Source organism: Erpetoichthys calabaricus, chromosome 4 (assembly GCF_900747795.2).
Source record: "Erpetoichthys calabaricus chromosome 4, fErpCal1.3, whole genome shotgun sequence".
Lineage (NCBI taxonomy): Eukaryota > Metazoa > Chordata > Cladistia > Polypteriformes > Polypteridae > Erpetoichthys > Erpetoichthys calabaricus.
Genome location: NC_041397.2, coordinates 30,730,172 through 30,751,145, shown reverse-complemented (window position 1 = coordinate 30,751,145; position 20,974 = coordinate 30,730,172). Strand labels below are relative to the sequence as shown.

Here is a 20,974-nt window from a genome sequence, read left to right as displayed (position 1 = left end):
GTGTGTGTGTGTGTGTGTGTGCGCCATGTGGTGGGCTGGCACCCTGCACTGGGTTTGTTCCTGCCTTGCGCCCTGTGTCGGCTGAGATTGGCTCCAGCAGACCCCCGTGACCCTGTGTTAGGATATAGCGGGTTGGAGTCTGACTGACTGACTGACTGACTGACTGACTGACAATATTTGAACACTTCCTTTAATATTTCTATCCGTTACTAGCACCATCTATTGGTGAAATCTTGAACTATTCTTAATATGAAAATTTCATTTCTTAATTAACATGGTTTAATTGATCGGTTAAGTGAAACTGATTATTGATTCATGTATTGTCATCGGAAGTGAGTAGGTGTGCAAAATTTCAAGTCATTTGGACAATAGGAAGTGAGTTAAATATCGATTACAAGATTTGTACCAGACAACAAACAGGTGAAGTTTATATAAGCGTGGTAAAAATAAACAAAAAATAACTTCCAGGATTCAGAATATTTAAAAAGTCTAAAATGAACATGCTAAAGGGTTATCTATACAAAACACCATATGTGTGGTATAGCCTGTAATTGTTTGTTGTTCTATTCGTGTAATCATTTTGCTGTACTTTGAGACAGTACTACTGCCACTACTGCCACTTCCATTCTGGCACATGAGTGTCACATTTTCTATTCAGTTATTCCTGCCAACACAAAGATGCTTGTAAGCTCCTTGTAATCAGGTACTTAGACAATGTAATAATAAATGCGGCCCTATTAGAGTACATTGTAGTCTGAGTCTGGATCACATGAAAAAAAATGTAAATTCGTGTCCGTCCTGTCTAACGGTTTTGCTCTCTGAGGAGATCTAGGAGTCTCAGACCATTTCCTTCAAATGTGGCAGCTCCCAAAAGTTGAAACTAATTGGCACCTTTATTTGAGGTCACAGAGAATGACTGGCCATGTATTTCTCATCGTAGTTTTGTCTTTTTTTATTATGTAGAGCTCACTGCAGGTTTCGTGTTGAGAAAGGTGGCAAGTCAGATATCAAATATAAATTATTTTTATGTCTTCCATATTTTACCCCCATTACTGTGACATAAGCATTTCACCATGAACAGAATGATGATTTCCTTGCTACTTAAAATTTAATAAAATCCCGATAAACAAGTGAATTATAGCTAAGTCTCAAGCCTGCAGCGAAAGGCTGCATGCATTAAATATTACAGTTTCCAATGATGGTGCCCTTATTGTGGTAAGAAAAATAAACCATTTCAACAAGAAGAATAACAGTTAAAATTCTTCCTCCAGCTGGAGGGCTGTTATAGATATGTTGCAAAAAAAGCAAGAATTGAATTCTATTTAAGCGATTGATGAAAAATAGCAGAGAAATCCCTCACAATATATAGTAAGCTGTACTGCTGACAGTAGACTCTGAATATGCATTAAATAGATTAGCTGTGAACAGCCGTGCTCCCTAAACGTGTAATCCCTCCTGCAGCACCCATCTGAACTTGGCATTGATCAAGAGATCAGTATTGTCAGCCTGCCTATCAACAAATGTACCTGATTTGTCTTTTAGAAAACATACCACTTTTACTTTGCAATCAATGTTTGACATTCATATATTTTAAAAATATTCATATTTTTATGTTTATACAGAAAATGCTTGAGATTTTGTGAGAAATCTGGAGTCCTGTTTGCAGCCGCAGTATGCGTGAATGCTGTGCTGAACTCCAAAATGAACCTCATTCGGTTTAAGTGATTTTTTTATTAGTAATGTCATCTTTAAGACGTCTAGACCGTGTTTACGTACGCGAGCCCACAAAATTGCTCGAGTGGTGAATTTTATCTTTGTTGTTTTTCTGTTTCCACCTTTGAAATGTTATTTGCATGCAGATATTCAAATAATCAGGTGTTATAATTTTATTTTTCACACCTAGTTTGTATTTAATTGTTTATTTATTTTTTTATATAAAGAGCTTCTGTAAAAATACAAATTTCCCTCTGGGGAACTAATAAAGTTCTATCTGTCTATCTATTGACAATATGGTGGTGCTGATATAAAACATATTTTTACAGGTTTGTTTTTTTTTTTCATAAAATAATTAATTGGCGCTCCATTGTTAAATACACGTAGCTGGATTTTTATTTGAGCTCTACAGTAACTAAATATTTATTAAATTGTACGCATGAATACTGTATATACACACACTGTAACTGTCTGAAGGATGCCATTGCAGATCTTAACATTCCAAAATTAAAGGACAGAATTGGGAAACAGATTACAGCTCTGACAAGGAAACCCTGTAGTATTTCATTATGCTTTATATAAACATTTTAATACTATATCCTAATTATGGGGGACTATCCCAGAAGGGATTAAAATCTAATCCTCTTTCTCTGTGGCTGCAGTGGATTAGCTGCATATTGTCTCAGCCCTTGCAGGAATCCCTCCAGGCACAAATACAAGTGCTTCTCCTGTAACATCCTTTTTCATATGGCGAAGCTTGTAATGGAAGGTTTCCAGCCGACATGTTAAATATAACCTGCCATTAGCAATGGGAACTTTATTCTTTAATAGTATAAAGTGCTTGACATATTGTAATTATAGCAAAATACTCCACTTCAACGAAGCTCTTTAGACCTCTGCGGTGTGTTATTCCAGACTAGTGACCTGTCTGCTTGGCGCTAACCAAAGAGCTGACCATTTATTAAACAGTCGCCTGGCTCTAATGCGCCATTAATTTAACATTTCGCCTTTACATATTCTACAAGGGTCAAACAGTTTTATCGTTGAAAAGCAGTCAATCAAACTGTCTTGGTCTTTGCAATTTCTGTCTAAAAATTCATTATTGTTGGCATGGGATGTTTTACATTAACGAGAAGAAAAGCAGTCTGCATTGGGTTTTGGTTTAATTAACGTTATCGCATATTAAAGTCTTCACATAGAAATAGTTTGGCCTTGGTATAATTTTAACTTTAAAAAGAGCCCGTTCAATCTGCGATAATGAAGGTTACAGAAAATAACTTAAATTGTCTTCAAATAAATACAAAGGTGACCGTCGCATATCTTTTTGAGTTTCTTCAAAATATGCGTACAGTATTTTAGGCCTGCACTACACACTCGTAAGTGAAAAGCTGGGCGCGATCGGCCCTCTTCAAAATGAACAGATATTAATGATAAAGCGGCAGCTTCTGGGTTTACTTATTCCAGGGCTCGTAGACCCCGCTTTTACATATATTCCATTGAAATGCGTTGTTTAAATCTTTAGAGAATCACTCAGAGAGTGCTCAATCCGGCAAGGAACAGTGATGGAGAGGCAGAGAAAGCTGCTTTTCAGCTGCCGTCCATAAAACACAATGAAGGAGAGCCCAGGGAATTGAAACCAAAATCCACTTGTAATCTTGCAACACTATCAGACATAATTGGTTGAGCAACGTAGATTAAGATTGATGAGACATTAAAGTGGCTCTTCAGAGTTCAGGAGATCGATAAATATCCCAATTTTAAGATCTTCCCTCGTCTGTGTTCTGTGGGTTATACGAGAGCAGTGGCAGCGGCACATAAAAGATGGAGGAAAGACGGGAAAAAATGACATGTGACCAAAATCAGCTGGGGTCAAAAAACCTTTATTATTAATAATGCAGATTTGTTTAAGCTGTGTGTTAATCAGCAAACATACACGCTTTTGTTAAATATATATACTGTGTATATACTGTACGTGTATATTTAATTCGTTTCAACGTGATAATCCACATTTTTAACGTTAAAAATGTTTTAGTGCACTAGGAAAATAGTACTGTTTGAATTAAGAATCCAGCCTATCAACGTAATTCATCTTAATCTAATTTCGGATAAAGATGAATTAATTAGTATGAATTAATATCATCCGAAAAACATGGATTTGAAGAGATTTAGTTTTTATCAGCCCTGTGATCTAATACTGTAATTGCTCCCATTGGACTTATTCCATGCCGCTTTTATCGACATTAAAAGCATTTGTATTTTTTTTCAAAGAATCCTAGTAATTTGTATTTCAGTGTACAATTTTCCTAATTGAAAAGTTGAAATGCATAGATTATTTCTTTCTTTTCTTCTTAATCTTTTTGTGACAGTGAGGAAAGTAATCTAAAGCTTATATAACGTTAGCTTATTCAATACGTAACACATATTCAACAACAAACACAAACTGAAATGAAAAAAGATACTTTTGATTAACATTATACATTAATTATAGACTATTGTTATAAAAAATAAATAAATAAATGAAAAATCGCTACACGCGCAAAAATAAGATTTAAATTGTAATTTTCGGTCCCTTATACTTTCATTCATCGGTTTGGCTAAGCTTTATGTTATGTAACTTTACGGATTCGACATTTTATTAACCTAGCGTTTCGTAAAGTACCCTTTCCCAGTTTAAACCAAAATCGCTTGTCACATAATATACTTATGATTTTGTTTAGTCAACTGGCTTGTAACTGCGCTAAACTTCGAGCGATTACAGCGAAACCAACCATTTCATCTTTCATGCACTAAATATGGGATCATAATTGTAAATTAGCCACCTAAAATAAGGACGTGCTTATCATACAGTCTGGAAAGAGGCTCGGTGTCTTGTAAAGTAACGGTTTTTTAATTAAGTCCTGCGATTCGCGTGTTTCTGTTAGCTACCTGAGTAACTTACACGCACTTTATCCACTCACTCAAGTCAGGAGATTTCATGGGATTTATCTTGCTTTCTCGTTACTTTTTATGATTTTTCTCAGTAGGCCTTTTTTAAGTACTGTAGGCCTATACTTTTCTTCACCTACCTTGCCGCATATACACATTTGGACTTACTGTTTGCCATAATTTTATTTAATTGTATTATTATTATTTTTTTCCTTATAGGACCAGTTGTCCTCAGCACACCGGCACAACTTATAGCTCCTGTTATTGTGGCTAAAGGAACTCTGTCCATTACAACTACAGAAATATATTTCGAAGTAGATGAAGATGATTCTTCTTTTAAAAAGATCGACTCCAAAGTAAGTCTTACTTTACACAATCTGTAAGTATTTGTTTTGGTACATTTTGAATATGACCCAGTGCTTATTCTTATTCATTTTCACGAGTGTTGATTTAATATTGGAAAGAAAGGTGCAGTACATGCGCTTCCTCCGTTTAAATAAAAAGTGAAATATGGATTCGGTAGAAGATTGGCTGATTTTTCTGGTTCAGCAGATATTTTGGTGAGAGAGTATTAAACGATTTTCTTTCTTTTTTTATTCGATACTTACGTGTACCTTTTTTAAACAAAACCTGTTTTATTGGTTCTAAGCAAGTAAGTGCTCTTCGATACTGTTCGGTGAATGCATGGCGGGGCACTGAAATAATAACAAGCTTTATATAATGTATGGCTGCAAGCGCAAACATTTGAAAGCAAAAGCTTTATTTTAGCTTTAATACTTGTAGGCACGTTACACGATTCAGTTGCAATGTTTGTTTTCTGAATTAACAATATATAAATAAAACATGGTGCAAGCAATGCGGAATTATTGAAGGATCGTGGTTCTGCAAAATAAAATATACGTAACATGACAAATAAAAAGTAAAGATAAAAAGACGGTGTTTTTCATGTGTATTGAAGCTTTGTAATAACCTTTGTATTTTACAGCGTTGAATATACTTTACTATAATATGCTATGCGCCTATATATTAGATAATTATTTGGGTCTTTTAAAATTTGTGAATATATTTTAAAATATCTGTGTCATTTCATTCCAATGGTACATAAATCACCCTAAAAAGACGAGATGTCATTGTAACTTTTTTCTGTATCTGATACCGGTAGGACATTGTGACACCGAATCTGTGTAACACAGAAGATGGTGCAGAACTTAACTGACACTTTCTGTAAAGTAATGAAGAAGGAAGTACAAAACAAAAGAACACGCATTAAAGACGGGCACTACTTTATCCCAAGTGTGAGATGATTGTTTTAGTCATACATGTTTTTATCTTTTTTTTTTTTGAGGGGGGTTTGTGCAATTAATTACTTTAAGCGGTTTTCTCGTTATTTAAACACCTTCGTTCGTTCGTCCGTCCGTTTTTTAGTATAACACTGTCAATTAGTATGACTGAGGAATACCTTCTTCTTTTCAAATGTTGTGTTTATAATCTCATTAATTTATCAAAAAAGAGCTTGCGTCGTTAAATTTAATTAAAATTACTGAATCAAAAATTGACAGTTTAGTAGTCTTTATATTTGGTTGTTGTAGAATGTTAGGACTTGTTAGTACTGTATTTGTCAGCTCGTGCATATTGATATACTTGCTGAATATAATAAGCTTGCAATGAAAAATTACAACTATCCAAAAATATTAAAAACACCTTCATACATTGTTTCAGCATTTTATGAAGTAGTCTTTATTGTTAAAATGCGACCCAGACACAGCTGCCCTTGTGTTTTGCTAATGGTAAATCATTATTGGGACACTGCATATTCTTCATAATTTTTATTAGCTCTTTAAATAAAACCAGAGACAGAATTTTAAGGGAAAAAAAAAATCTGAAATCACAAATATTATATTCCAGTGTATTTTAAGTGCATTTTCAAATATACTTTAATATCCAAATGTTATTGTGTAGGCAGAATCAATAACAAAAAGATCGCATATATTTAAATAACCATTCAAGTATAGTTATGGAATGTTATAAAAACGGAACAAACAGTACATCAGAATGTAAACTTTGTTCAAAATGAACCACTTTTTTTAGTTTAAAGCAAAAGGGTGAATTCTACCTGTACTGTGAATAGTTTCTCATTCTAGTAGAAGAGCCCGTAGTGTCTTTAAGGAAACTGAGTAATACTTCTATATGCACGAGTCACAAAACATCAACGTTCACAACAGCAGAACACCGCAACCACAATCGATATTTACAGTATAAAAATGTACAATCTAGTTTCTGTGCAGGGCTCATATTAAAAAGGAAACATGTTAACATTAAAAAAATAAACTAAGTTTGATTTATATATATTTTTCCATGGGCACTTTAATTCAAATAAACCAATAAAGAAGTGAACATAAATTAAATTAAAGGCAAAATGTAACCCATATGCTTTTAGTTATGTTTTTTTTTTCTTTTTTTGACACAAAATTATAATATATTTAGCAGTAACCTTTGTTTTAAACGCCTGAACTGGCATCGTCTTCCGGACATGAAAAATAAATCCACTTCTTACGTGGAAGTGCTTTCCTTCAAATGCACATTGTTCACATGAAACTGCCGGGACTAAAATTTCGTCCGAGGAGTCCTTTCTTCACGCAGGCCTTTGTCTGCTTGCTCAAAGTTTTTCCAGGCTTTTAGGGTTAGTGAGGATTTCTCTCGCTAATCTCCAAGTCTGTTTGGCCGCGTTTTCAAGAGCGGAATGGGGCTTTCCCTGAAAGAGATCTAGATTAGGCAAAAAATAATGTGGACACCTTCTGCACTGCAAACAGGAGATCAGCTGCAACAAAATGCCATTGAGCCGATCCCCCAGACAGGACTCGTCCCAGTCCGACTCTCGTGGGTGTTTTTCACACTCGTAAGAGACCAAAGTTTTCATGTGGTAGTTATTGAGGGGCTGTCCTGGCAGTTCAAGGTGACGGTCGCGCAAAGTCTTGAGAACCGAGAGACATTTCTTCCTGCAGCCACCCATCAGGAGCCTGTTTTCGGCTTCTGCGAATTGTAAGACCCAGGCGTCGCTCTCCGCCGAGCTCTGCTTCCCATTCAATGAGTAGCACTCCTTGGATAAGAGATTAAAGCCCTCGGCCTTCACCTCTGCCACCCTGTTGGGCCCAGGCCAGGGGATGTGGGGCAGTGGCCAGTGGGCTGCACTCCTCGGCCATATTCCTGTACATTTGAAAGCCGGAGTGATTTGTACCACGTATCTGTCACGGATGCGCAGCTTCACTTCGCTGGTGTCCGCGACCATCTTTACCACGTCTCTGTAGCTGCACTTATCCACAGCCTGTGCCACCAGAGTCTGAAACCGGGACCTGATCTTTCGAGCCGAAAGATAGCCCGAAGCGGTGATGAACTCGACCCACAGAGACATGCTCCTTTTGCGGCCGTCGCTCAGCTTCAAGACGGCGCATCCCGGCAGAGAACCGTCGTCCACAAAGTTGAAGACCCCCATCTGGTTGAGATAGAGGACCACCTCAAATTCAGTCGGCGAGATAACCTCTAGACCTTCATAGCGGTTGTCCATCTCGTTGAGAGAGCTTATAAACCGCGGCTCTTGAACCTCGACCTCTTTTAGGACGTCCGATACCACTTTGCACACTTCGCGGATGGTCTTGGAAATGGCAGCTTTCCGAGACTGGCATTTTTCATTGTAATATTTGTTGAGATGATACACCAGCTTGGCCTGTGCCGCGATCATATTGGGGCAGAGATCCGGATTGTATACCGGAGTCTCGCAGTAAGCCGAGGGATCCAACGCGGCAGTTTGTACGGGAGCCAATTTTAGAGGAAAAAGAATAACTCCTCAAAAAGAAAAAAAGAAGAAGAAATGCAGCTCGATAGATTTATGTGCACTCACAGCACGACTACAGCAAAACCTTTAATCGTTGTCATCAGGTTTTAAAGTGCTCTGGTGATACAAAATAATCCCTTTAAATTAGGGTTAGAGTGTAATAATCAAAAGTCCATTGCACAAAAAAAAAAAAAAGTCAGACAAAGCACACCTTCCAGTAGTCAAAGAAACAAAATCCCTCTTCTTAATGTGTTTATGATGTAGTCAGTCACTCGGCTCCGAGTTGAGTTGTTAATCAGGAGGATGTACTGTAAAAGTGCAGGGTGCCTTGTGTGCAATACTAGAGGAGGCAGCGGCTGCTGTTGGTGTGTATAAGAGTCCCGATGCACTCGAGTGGAAATTATAAAGGCAGGGCCGGCATCGGGGGCACCCAATCGGCATCAGCAGCGTCACTCACCACACTTGGTACAAAGCTAATTAATCCAAGGCTTTTATATACTAAAGGTACTGCTACTGCGGACGGGACGAGTAGGCATGAACACGTACACTTTTGGAAATCTCTTCACTCCTTGTTTTATTTCAGATTGTTTATTGATTTGTTTTTTTTTTTTTTTTTTTTTACAAAGCAGCAACCGTAGAGTACAGTAGCTAACAGGTGAAGGCAGATACAGTAGATCCGAGATGGCACATCGATGTCGGTTTGTGAAGTTTATGCCAAACGTGAAAGGACAATATGTGATGTTTTTCAGTATTATGTCTGTTTTCGTTGCTGAGTATTACCGAATGATCAGAAATAAGGAGATTAATATATCATTTTTCTTGTATAAATCTGTTTCACTCTGCAGGTAGTGCTTTTTGTTTTTTAATTGGAATGTATTTTAAACTGAAGAAGACTGAGGTGAACTTTATGTAAGAAATGTCATAATTACTACAGTTAGTTAAGTTATATAATGAAATCAGATGTTGATCTGCTCCGATATAAACTGCTGAACTGCTTTTTTTAAATAAAGCGTTTCATGCTGCACATATAATTCTGTGCTCTTATTTCTATGATACAAAATGCCAGTTATTGTTCATTTGACTGATGATAGCAAGGGTAAAACGTTCGTTCTTTCTTTCTTTCTTTCTTTCTTTCTTTCTTTCTTTCTTTCAAGCTTGTAAGATGACATGGCACTCTTACGTCTTGAGTAGCCGGGCGGCGATGCCCATCCCGAGTTATTAATAGTCATAATCTTGTAAAGTAGCAACAGTCTTGTGTGGCTACAGAAACAGTAAATTTGTTTCGAATTCTTTTACCTATTTTAGAAATCTGCTGTATTTGACTAGAAAAGGCACGATGTGCTGTTAATGCCTGCGTGCATACATTTAGTTACATTCATTCATTTGCTGTTTCTCCGTAATCTTCTCAGTTACTATTTTATCAGCTCATAATATTTTTTGCTGTTATTGAGATTGAAAGAAATGTAACGTCACCAAGTTAATATTTATCTTAATGTCCATAAACATTTCCAGGTTAACACAAAGACGATTTGTTATGTGTTATGTTGTGTTGCCCTGTTGTTCGTTTTTATTAGTGTGTTAAAGTGATTCTACAGTAAATTTAAGAGATATCTCAGGGCTTTTTAAGATTTTGTGACCACAAAGTGCATTTAAAGATTAAATGCACGTCGGACAAACACGTAACTATTCGGCCTGTGATTTTTGTTTTATCATTATAGAATATTTTATTTTGTCCTTTTTACGCTCCTGCCCTCTAAGCACTGATTAAAAGTTTGGACTTGTTTAAATTTATAAACATCCAGTGCTGCTAGTGGCCAGTGAGAAGAGCGACATTCAGAGTATTAAACGGCGGGTTGAACTTCGTTATTTAGACGACCACATATTAACTTGCGTGCGCAATATATTCCATTTGCCTTTTAAATTTATTAAGCATTACATGGAGTTTTTTTTATTTTTTCAACTATTTACACTTTATGATTCAGTACGACTTGTTTGCTATCTAATTTAAAGGAAAGCGGCAAATTTTTGTCATTTATGTTTGTGTTCTTGATTTTAATTTATTTTCAACAAAACCACATGGGGTTAACATAATTGTTGGGTCTCCAAAACTTTACATTTGATAAATTTCGATAATCTACAGTAGTTAAAACCTGTTGTATTCGATTTTCTATTTGATTTCGTGTTGTTTATTAATATCAGTGTGCAAAGATATACGAATATCTTAATTTTAAAGAATTAATACAGTGTTAAATTAATGGGATCATATATATTTATAGTCTTACTCTGAAATATGTCGTCATTTTTTGTACACTATCCATTGTATGTGTGTGTATATGTGCGCACACGCACACACACACACACACACACACACACACACACAACTGATATCATTTTTCGTTCGGACGAGTAGAAGTTTTGCAACATTGAAGTTGACATTTCGTCGCACTGGTGTATAGAAGTTCCTTCAGAAGACTCACTAAAGAATCGTTTAAGCAGTTTTCTGTTGAAAAATATATACATTTTAACTTACTGGCATTTTAAATAAACATTTTATAGTTATAATGATATTTATAACATACTTGTTAGTTTGTACTATTAATATCTAAACATAATGAAGGGACGAATTCCTTTTTAATTTTCTTATGCATTCATTTACATTTATTTGCTCAGGAAAATTTGTTTTAATGAGCGTATTATTTTATAAGCATTGGTTTTTCCTTTGAGAAACATTTTTAAATACGTTTTTTAAATTTTAGTTAGTGACAGTTGCACAGAGAAATTAAAAATATATCTTATGCTTTCCGAATATTACAAAGGGGTGTTTCCCAACATTTCCATTGTTCAAGTTTTAGATATAATGTGGATTTATTTTCAGAACTGAGAAGTGCTTTGCAAATCTATACTAATAGTGTAAGAAATTCTGCGTTATCTTTTCTGGAGTAACAGGAGCACCTTAATGAAGACATTTTCGGTGATTCTTACAGTTAAGACTCAAGAAGAACGTTGGTTTAATTGCTGAGACTTTGGACCTGCACTTTCTTTTATTTGTTCACTAGACTGACTTAATTTATCAGAGATAAAATGATCCAAACTGCAGCTTAAATCATTAGAATGAGTTGTCATAAAAAAGGAAATTCCATCTTATAATCTGTACATTGTAAGTATTATGACACACTGAAAGCGCTCTGCTATTTGTTCTGTAATCAAATAATGTAAGCATTAAGTTGTTTCTTTTAAAGTGTTTTATTAAATTCAAGGAAAAACTTAACTCAGTGTTTGTTTTTAATATTTCAATATTGAAATTGTGAAAACTGAATGGGATGAAATGGAACTGATTCAATTATTTATCCATATTGGAGGAGTAAGTTGGAAGTCTGATTGAATGCATCTGATTCTGGTGGTTCTTCATATTTTTAATGCTCTTTTGTCTCTATCACCTTGCCATCAGTAATAAATGTCTTTTTTTTTCTCTGGAGATATACAAGACAGATATTGGCAGACTGTTTACTTTAACTGTCAGATAATATAAACTCAAGTGCTAGGAACCTTTTTTGTGAATATAATTTGATAGTTCTGGAGGTGCCTTTTGAAAATCACGTAATTACCTATGGGGTACCGTAGAGTAATTTCACAATTTAAATTGTTTCAGCTGTTAAATGTGTGTCTTACAGAGGACGACCAAAAAAGCAGGCTGTCCTAAAGGTCTGCATCAATTGTTATTGTGCTGCATTCTCATATGTAAAGACAGTTTTATTACATAGCACACAAATGTTCCCGTTTTGTTTTTTCTAGAAAAAAAAATGTACAATTGCAATAAGTTCTGTTTTCTTGAGAGTGAGATGTTAAATAAAATACAATATATGCCACATGCCTAAACTTTTTTATGATTACTATTCCTTTCTCACAGCATGCAGGCAGCTTTATTAAACCCAGACATGCTTTAGTGTTCCTCGTGTTTGGTGCCTGCCTGTTTCAGACATTGATATCAGGTAAATGTTTTTTTGCCTTGGCTTTCCTGCTGTGTGAATATTCCTTCTTCCCATACCGTGAGAGGAGTGTGATTTCTGGAGGGATTATCACCTCTTAATGAAATGCATCTGCACTGGGTCAACCTGCACGGCACCATCAGCGCACAAACTCCCCTCGTTTTTGTCATCTTTGATATGTTGAGATGGTGAAACTCACCTCACTAACCACTAACCTTCAAAATAAAGACGGAACTTGTGACGTGCAGTTTTCAGCCATATTTCTCTCCTTCCCTGTGTTTACATGTGATCTGTAAAAAGATCCGAACTGATGCCTCATTCCCTCTTAACCCTGAGTGGATCACGACAGAGTCTTTGTTCTTGTTCTGAGCCCATATTTCAAAACATGGTGCTCTTATTTATTATCAACATTTCTTCAGAGTATTTTTTATTTTATGAGAAACTTGCTGTGTGTTATTTTTTGCTCATGTTTAAATTTCAATAAAAACGTGACCACATGAAACACAGGCAACATACTGTATATTGATTAAAAATAGTTTTTCAGAATTAAACTTTTTAAAAACAATTCTAATATTGCACTAGAGAAAGAAAACCAATGTTTTAATTCATACATAGTAAGATATTTTACAGTGTTACAGTATTATGTGGGGGTTTCGAGTATTTTCTTTTCTTTTGTTTAGCCTCACTTGATATTGGCCTTGAATGTCTTATTGTATAAAGGCTGAATGTTGTGTTTTTATGTTTGTTTGGTGTTCATGGCCAATATGTCAGGAAACTGAAAGAAACTTTGCATCTATTTCTGCTACAAATGCGTTAGTTTACTGCATACGTTAGCAATATAAAACCAAATATTGGAAAAATTATTAACAAAAAATGTATTAACCAAAATAGTTTCCTGTGAGAATTCCTTCATTGGGACTTCTCGTGGTAACTTTAATAACAGACTATAGTTTTGTTGAAATTGCACAATATGAATTCACTCTAATATTTATTGCATTAAAATACAGTAATTAAAACAAGAAGTTTAATTATATGTGCGTCTCTTGTAAAAGCAATCAAAAAACACAATTCTTAATTGTTCAATGTTTAAAAAGCACATCAGCATAAGTTTTATTTGAGGGAAAAGTTATGTAATTTGGATGTTGCAATGATTGCTATGAGCAAGGTGTGCAATTTTCCATTACTGATCCATTTTGAAACATATGCTCCTGCATTCTTAATAATAATTTAATATAGGGTGTATATGTGTATTCCTAGTTTTATTATCTATTCATTTTTTTTATTTCTTCATCAGTCTCTCACTGTCTTTATTCATAGACCGAGACACACACACTCATACAAAAAAACAAAATAAAATCCACTCGGTTTAATCAATTGAATTATTCAGTGTTTCCAAAACTTTTTTTTGTTTGTTTGTTTTTTTTTTTGCATTTACAGATTGATATATTTTTGCATAGTTTCCACACAAACATGTTAAGTTAGTTCAATATAATTTTTTATGGTAAATTAAACATTTTAATTAAGTTAGTCCAATATGTTACATTATATTAACATTATGCCTTTTGCTATTCCATGTTCAGATGTGTTACTCTTACCCAATCCAGTCATTGTTTTGCATCATACTTTTTATTCAGTTTGAATGGTTAGTGTCTATTAGACCTTCCCAGGTTTTTCATTAAAAACTCAAAACAGTTATATGATTCAAAAGCTTTCTTCTAGATTTCCTCAAGTGAGCCAGTTGAACAATACTCAGAAGATACAGTAGATGCCCTCACATCACACAGGCCAGCATTTCTTAATGCCAGCCCTTGGGAGCCACTGCCCTGCACAGGTTTATGTCTGCTCTGCCCAAAAAGACTTTTGATCCAACTCATCAGCTAATTACAATGTGGGGGCAGGCAGAGTATCCAGTCCTCCTCCTCCTCCTCTTCCTCCTCCTTTATACAAGCACCTTTCCATTTGGTTGTTGTTTAATTCCATTTGAACGTGTAGTAGCAATGTGGTCAAAGCACTTTCTCTTTACTAGGTCGCATTTCATTTTGACTTGACACAATGTAGTCGCATTTAAGTTTACAAATTAAAACATTAAATTGAATGCATTTGCTCTGTCTTAGTATATTCCATAAAGGCTCATTCTTTTTCTTTTATTCCTTCACCGGGAATTGGATTAAGTAGGTCTGAGAATGTTATGCTTTATATTGTGTGTGTGTGTATTTATATACAGTATATATGTGTGTGTATCTATATCTGTCTGTGTCTGTCTATGTTTGTTATCTGTTCATTTGTTTTGTTTTCCACGCTGCCAGCTTGGTTCTCCCTTGTGTGTTATCTGCTGCTCAACTGTTTAGCCGGGGGCATCTGCAGACCTTGGGCTGATCAGTATTTCAGGCAAAAGCCATATGTGTTTAAATGAAAAAAAAATCCCTTTATTTTATTTACTGGTTTAAATAGAAGGATAAGATTTATGCCTAAAAACAGAAGTAGGAAAAGTACTAAACTAATTAATTGCCTCCATTTTTGAAGCTTTTTCATTTGCCTCTCCAGTATAGAATGCTTGTCAGCTTTTCTGATAAATGACTGCATCTATTTGCATAGATTTTACATTAATACAATTTAGTTTTATTTGCGCAGCATAGTTTACATAATAATGCAGAAAATTAGTAATATGGTACATGTTTTCAAAGCAGGAAGCATACATGCACCCGACAGTGATAGATTTCTCTGCCTCTATCATCAGCAAGCAGAATGGCTGTTTAGAAATGGCACTGTTAACCTCTTTTTAATTTTATAAAGGTTCACTAAATGGACTTTTATCTCTTTAATGGTACTTTTAAATGGCAAGAAATTACCTGAGATTTCAGTTTGCTATCAAATACATTCAGTGTTTATATCATTTGCTGTTATTGTTTTTTATACTGAGATGCCTATTATAATTCAGCAATTTATTTTGAATAATTCACTTGATATATTTTATAACAGTATGGCTATTGTTACAGTCCTGCCAAAAACACATACAGTTACTTCAGGCAAAATGAAGTCTCTTTGAAACTGTATACATGTACACAGGAATAGTAATTACAGTAAAAGTTATATTTTAACTCAGTTTTGGCATTGGAAATAAATTGACTTGAGTTTATTTCTTTATTTTTAGAGAAAAGTGCACTTTCTTTGTTTTGGTATTTGTGTATACCTAATAAATGAAAATGATTTTCAAAGGAGCACTAAAAAGGAAATAAATGTGTGTATATGGGGAATAATAATACTAAAAACAATAGTTCAGAATTATTGTTATTTGTCTTGTTATTATTATTGAGAGCACCTTACATACTTTGTCTGTTTTGTACAGAATGTATTTATTTACAGTGTGGGTTTCACATTACTAATCACCAATAAATTAAACAGGCATATTTGTAGGCTTTCACCTTGGTGGGTCCTCTTTAGCTAAATTAAATAATAATCATGGCTTCCTTTATGTAGGGTGCAGGAAAAGAGTGAACCGGAGTGAATAACAAGCCTGAGGTAAAAATGAAACCTCGCAACCCAAATAAAGGATAAAGGTTTCCTAATTGTCCCTTCTTGAGATCTGAGAGACCGGGTGCCAACTGTCACTGATTGAACTAATGATGACAAATGTCTCTCTATGCAGATTGTGGAGTGCTGGCTCCTTCTAGACCAGCATGCATGCTACACAGAGCTTTGGTAAAGCACTATAGTTTATAGACAGTATTTGATATTTCCAAGAATTTACACAATATGTCACCATGTATTGCATTTTGAAATAGAATGTTACATTTTTAGCTATAGAGATTAAACGTCAGTGTTTTATTATTCATTCCTTGGCTTCATGAGATTAGTTGGTTTGTTTATTTTTTAAGTAAGAGAATCCATCAGCTGGGTGGCTCTACTGATATCATAAACACCTTTTAAAAACAGTTAAGACATTTCAATCATGTAGTATTTTACTAAACTATTCAGAAAGTGAAAGTTAATTTACATTCATGTAGTTTACTGATATTCACTTGTTGCCAAAGCTTTTAATAAGCATTACAAAGTAATGACCAATTGGTGTGCAGTATAATTATAAAGGTGAATGACTCCGATTTCTGAATTGAATGGCTGGATGAATTGATGAATGGTTTGACGGATGGACAGACAATAGAAACTACGAGTGCAGCCCAATACAATGTTAATGCCACCCGGCACCATGTGCTTGCAGAAGCTGGACAGGTACATATGTGCTTTGACTTGCTGATTTTCCATTTCTAATTTTCAAATATGTATTTAATTTCGGAGAAGTTTATACAATGTTAATTAGATTTTCTACCCTAATTAAGAAAATAGTGTTCTTTATTAATTACAAATTGTAGTGATTTTAATTTTTTTATAAACTCTACATTTTTTTTTTTGTATTTTTCAACAAAACACATTAAATTCACAGCTACAGTGTTACTGCTTGATTATTCCACAGTTATTTTATTTGCAACTAAGAATACAGGAGTCATTAGCAAAATGTCTATTGAAGCATGCATTGTTTCTGTACTTTCTCACATTAACATCCTTCATACTACTTCTTCCAATATAAAAATTGCTTTTAAAGGATACTTTTAGGTTGCATTATTTGACAAAATATTTAAATAAGGAAAGATGTGCTATTTATTTATTTAATTTGAAGCGACCAGGGTCTGCTAATAAAAGAGCAAAGCTGTCCCTGTTACGTACACAGATTTCCTCAATTTGTTGCTTGAATGACTTTTGAAAATGGTCCCATTTGTACAAAAGGGGTTCTTTTTCATTTGGTTTTGTCCCATCTGTGTCATCTGGTGGTTTTGCAAAAGGCGTTGCCTTTGCATGAATCAGAGTGCACCAGGCAGTTGTTTTATGGACTCTCTGTAGTGTTTACGGGAGTTCATAAGTTGCTGACTCCATTGTGTGCCAGTCCCAGCTGACACGTGTGCATTCACTACAGCATATTGAGAGGTAATTTTGACTAATGAAAATATGGACCTGGCTTGTTCATAATGTGATTTATAATCTTTCTTTATTCATTTAAATTGTTTCTTTGAATTACACTGGTGATGGCTGGAGGCTTCAGCGAGGCAGATTCAAAATAGATGAAGCACATATTGTCAGCTTTTCTAAAGCAGTGGGCTTTATTGGTTTAAAATCAATTTTGAGAAAACGAATTAAGAAAAATATTTCTTAAAAACATTTACTTATTCACAACTTTAAACAAACCATATTTGGCATAGACTTATTTTTAAGCAGTTTTATCATATACAGTAGTATCATTTCATAAAAAGTATTTTAGAGTACTGGTGAAGGAGGTTTGTATAGGCTGTAAAATCAGTATATTTGAGAAAATGTATATTATTGTCTTAAGTACAGATCATCATGCAATCATATTTGGATATAACTTGAAATCTCTTTAATAAAAGTATCAATACTTCATTTACATATTTGTAATATTGGTGTCCCTGTCATTCAACAGAAGTAATGAAAAATGTGGCTGTTTAATGAATGTAAGTGACCACATGCAATATTGTATAGTATACTTAAATAAATATATTTGCATTGTTTACAAACCCCATAACCTTTCTGGTTAGACTTCTAATTATAACTTACTTTAAGAAATTATGAGTTGGCTTGTTTTTGGACCCATTCCTCCATATGGCCTTTACTTTTTGTTGGTGGCAAAATATGAAGCATTTACCAAACTATATTTTCCTTTGTATACCAAAGCTTTTTGCATTTAATTACATGGTACAATAGTGATTTTAAGTGCAATCTAGCACATCATTTTGAAAACCTGGGGGAGGGTGTGTATTCTGGATTGCTAGAGATCATAGGTTTCTGTTCTTCCTTGTTGAAATTCAGACTATTTTATTATGGTGTCAATTCTCTGGTTTTGGCAGTGCTTCTAAGGTGTCTTCACACAAAAGATCTACCACAGTGAATGAATGCTAGTGTTGACACCACCTAACAAGCAGGGATTATGCGTTTACAGAAGAAGTAATATGATAGGTCAAGTATAAGAGGCACTTCTCAAGAGCACTTCACTATATAATGAATGATTGACTAGAAAGTGAGAAGCTGCCACTCTTTGGCTTCGTTTCTGTGCTGATGCCTGCCTTACTGCTCCAAAGCTCCCTTGATCATGTTCAGCTGCTCTATTCTCAAGTGATGAATAATAGTGGAGAAAAGCTGCTTTTCTGTCTCATTTTTCTTGCTAATTTACACATTTAAGCCATTTTTGTTTGCTTATTTGCTATTCCCTTTTGTCTGAGCACTGCTATCTTTTTGCCTCAGGGCTATGAACTAATTTGAGCTTCTATAATTACTGCATGTTTTACACCTGTCTGTACATTATACACCCTCAAGTATCTAGCATTCTTATCTGCTTTTTAGTATTAAACAATGGAAAGTTCACTTAGGCAAAATCTCGCTTGTTTGCCTTCCTATCAGCAGTGTGAAGTTTGCTGTTGCCTTTGTAAAACCTTTTTGAGATTTGGGGTGACAGAGCAAGAATTTACATCTCTGGTAGTGCCGTGGATTTAGCCATTTTCTAACTCATCTACTAAGCTACTGATCATAAAATGTAATAAATAAAATGTGTGTGTGGAGGAGCATTATAAATATGTATGTGCACACATAAAACACAACATTACGCACAATTTATAATATTACTGAGAGGCTGCTTTGTTTCCTTACTTTTTAAACGTTTATTTTTTATTCTGTGAAACATTTATTTTAATCTCTATTTATAGCCGATTGCTCTTTAAATGTCTGTGCATGCATAATCTTTTTTGGTAGGCTACATCGATAGAATACAAGTCTGCCCGCAAATGATTTCTGCATAAAAAGGGAACATTTTTGAATTAATTGTGCCTGCATTTCTACTACAAGCTATTCTCAGTGCAATTAGGGGTTTAACAAGGGTCAAATTAAGGCGACTTTATGCTTTTTGTTTCCTGCGATAGAAGAGACTGTTCTGTGTGGTGTGTTAGTTGGGGGAGGTGAGCGAGGGACCGATACAAAGCTGTCATCCTCCATGTGGTGTAACCCTGAGCCCTGATGGGAGTCACAGCAGGCTAGAAACAACATTTGCTATTGTCTTGTGCACCCGGCTGTCTTGTAGGATCAGCTGGTATATTGCTGTTCGGGGGTTACAGGTGCTACCTGGGGTCTGTAATGCACAGATTTCCTTTCCTGCTTTCCCTTCCCAGCCTCCTTTTGTTGCTGCCTGATAGGGCCCTAGAAGACATGAAGTCACAAACCTCATGAGCGCTCATTATTTCCTGAACTGATGACACTTAGCAGATTTTCTTCTCTCTCTTTACTGACAGTACATACAAAATTCAGTTGTTGCTGACTTTTGGTCTGCTTCCCTCACGTTAAATTTAGCACACTCTCTTCAGGGATTTTTTTGTTTCTTGGTTCTGCAGTCAGTAGAAGGATAGAATCTCGGCCTTTACTGTTACACCTGTCTTGTCATAAATGCATGCACGAAAAATATATAAACATATTTATGCATTTACATGTATCTATATTTATTTTTTGTTCATTTTGTAGTTTTCATTGGAGTGCCCTGATGTGTCAGTCACTTTCTTCGTTTTTTTATTTATTTATCCATCCATCCATTTTCCAACCCGCTGAATCCGAACACAGGGTCACGGGGGTCTGCTGGAGCCAATCCCAGCCAACACAGGGCACAAGGCAGGGAACCAATCCTGGGCAGGGTGCCAACCCACCGCAGGACACACACAAACACACCCACACACCAAGCACACACTAGGGCCAATTTAGAATCGCCAATCCACCTAACCTGCATGTCTTTGGACTGTGGGAGGAAACCAGAGCGCCCGGAGGAAACCCACGCAGACACGGGGAGAACATGCAAACTCCACACAGGGAGGACCCGGGAAGCGAACCCGGGTCCCCAGGTCTCCCAACTGCAAGGCAGCAGCGCTACCCACTGCGCCACCGTGCCGCCTTATTTATTTATTTATTTATTACACTGTGTTTGCCTGCAAAGGTGTAATTTAGGATGTTATACTGGTGTACAGTTAGTAGTGCTGGTGCTACAGAAATCCACTTAAATGATTGACACAGTAGTTGTTCATGTGGAGTCTGCATGTTCACTGTATATCTGTGTGATTTGTCCTCCTGGTACTCTGATTTTCCTCCCACATTCCTAATATCATGCAGGGTTAGGTGAAAGATGACGTTCAGACTGGCTCCTGTGTGTGTGTGCATTCCCCTTCCATCCAGCGCCGTCTTCTGCGCGCCACCTGAATTGGATGAAGAGGGTTTGAGAATGGTTTTATATATTTTGTATTTTGCCTTCTTTTTCAAATGAGGTTAGTCATTGATTCATTTGGCAGATATCCAGCTTGGATACATAATTAAAATGTCCATTTATTCAAATCTGAAGGTTTTTTGAGCCTGCCTGACAACATCAGAGGCACTGCAGTCACCAGCTCTGGGTGGGTTGCAAGTTTATCATTTTTTATTATGCTCATAA

The 20,974-nt window shown here is 35.6% G+C and overlaps 2 protein-coding genes across 27 annotated transcripts in view; one reads left to right on the top strand and one right to left on the bottom strand.

The window, feature by feature from the left end:
- nbeaa (neurobeachin a) overlaps positions 1 to 20,974 on the top strand; it is a 925,612-nt gene that overhangs the window by 673,539 nt on the left and 231,099 nt on the right. For all 26 annotated transcript variants that reach the window (XM_051927338.1, XM_051927337.1, XM_051927335.1 and 23 more), the window contains one exon: positions 4,858 to 4,994. In XM_051927338.1, coding sequence (XP_051783298.1) covers positions 4,858 to 4,994 — 137 coding nt within the window. The remainder of the gene's footprint in view (positions 1 to 4,857; positions 4,995 to 20,974) is intronic.
- mab21l1 (mab-21-like 1) lies at positions 6,384 to 8,471 on the bottom strand. The gene has a single exon (XM_028799298.2). It carries the CDS (start codon positions 8,372 to 8,374, stop codon positions 7,295 to 7,297), a length of 1,080 nt encoding a protein of 359 aa, XP_028655131.1. The 5' UTR covers positions 8,375 to 8,471; the 3' UTR covers positions 6,384 to 7,294.

What these genes read in the sequence shown, in the direction of transcription:
- mab21l1 (XM_028799298.2), bottom strand. Translation starts at nt 8,374, where the DNA reads ATGATCGCGGCACAGGCCAAGCTGGTGTATCATCTCAACAAATATTAC.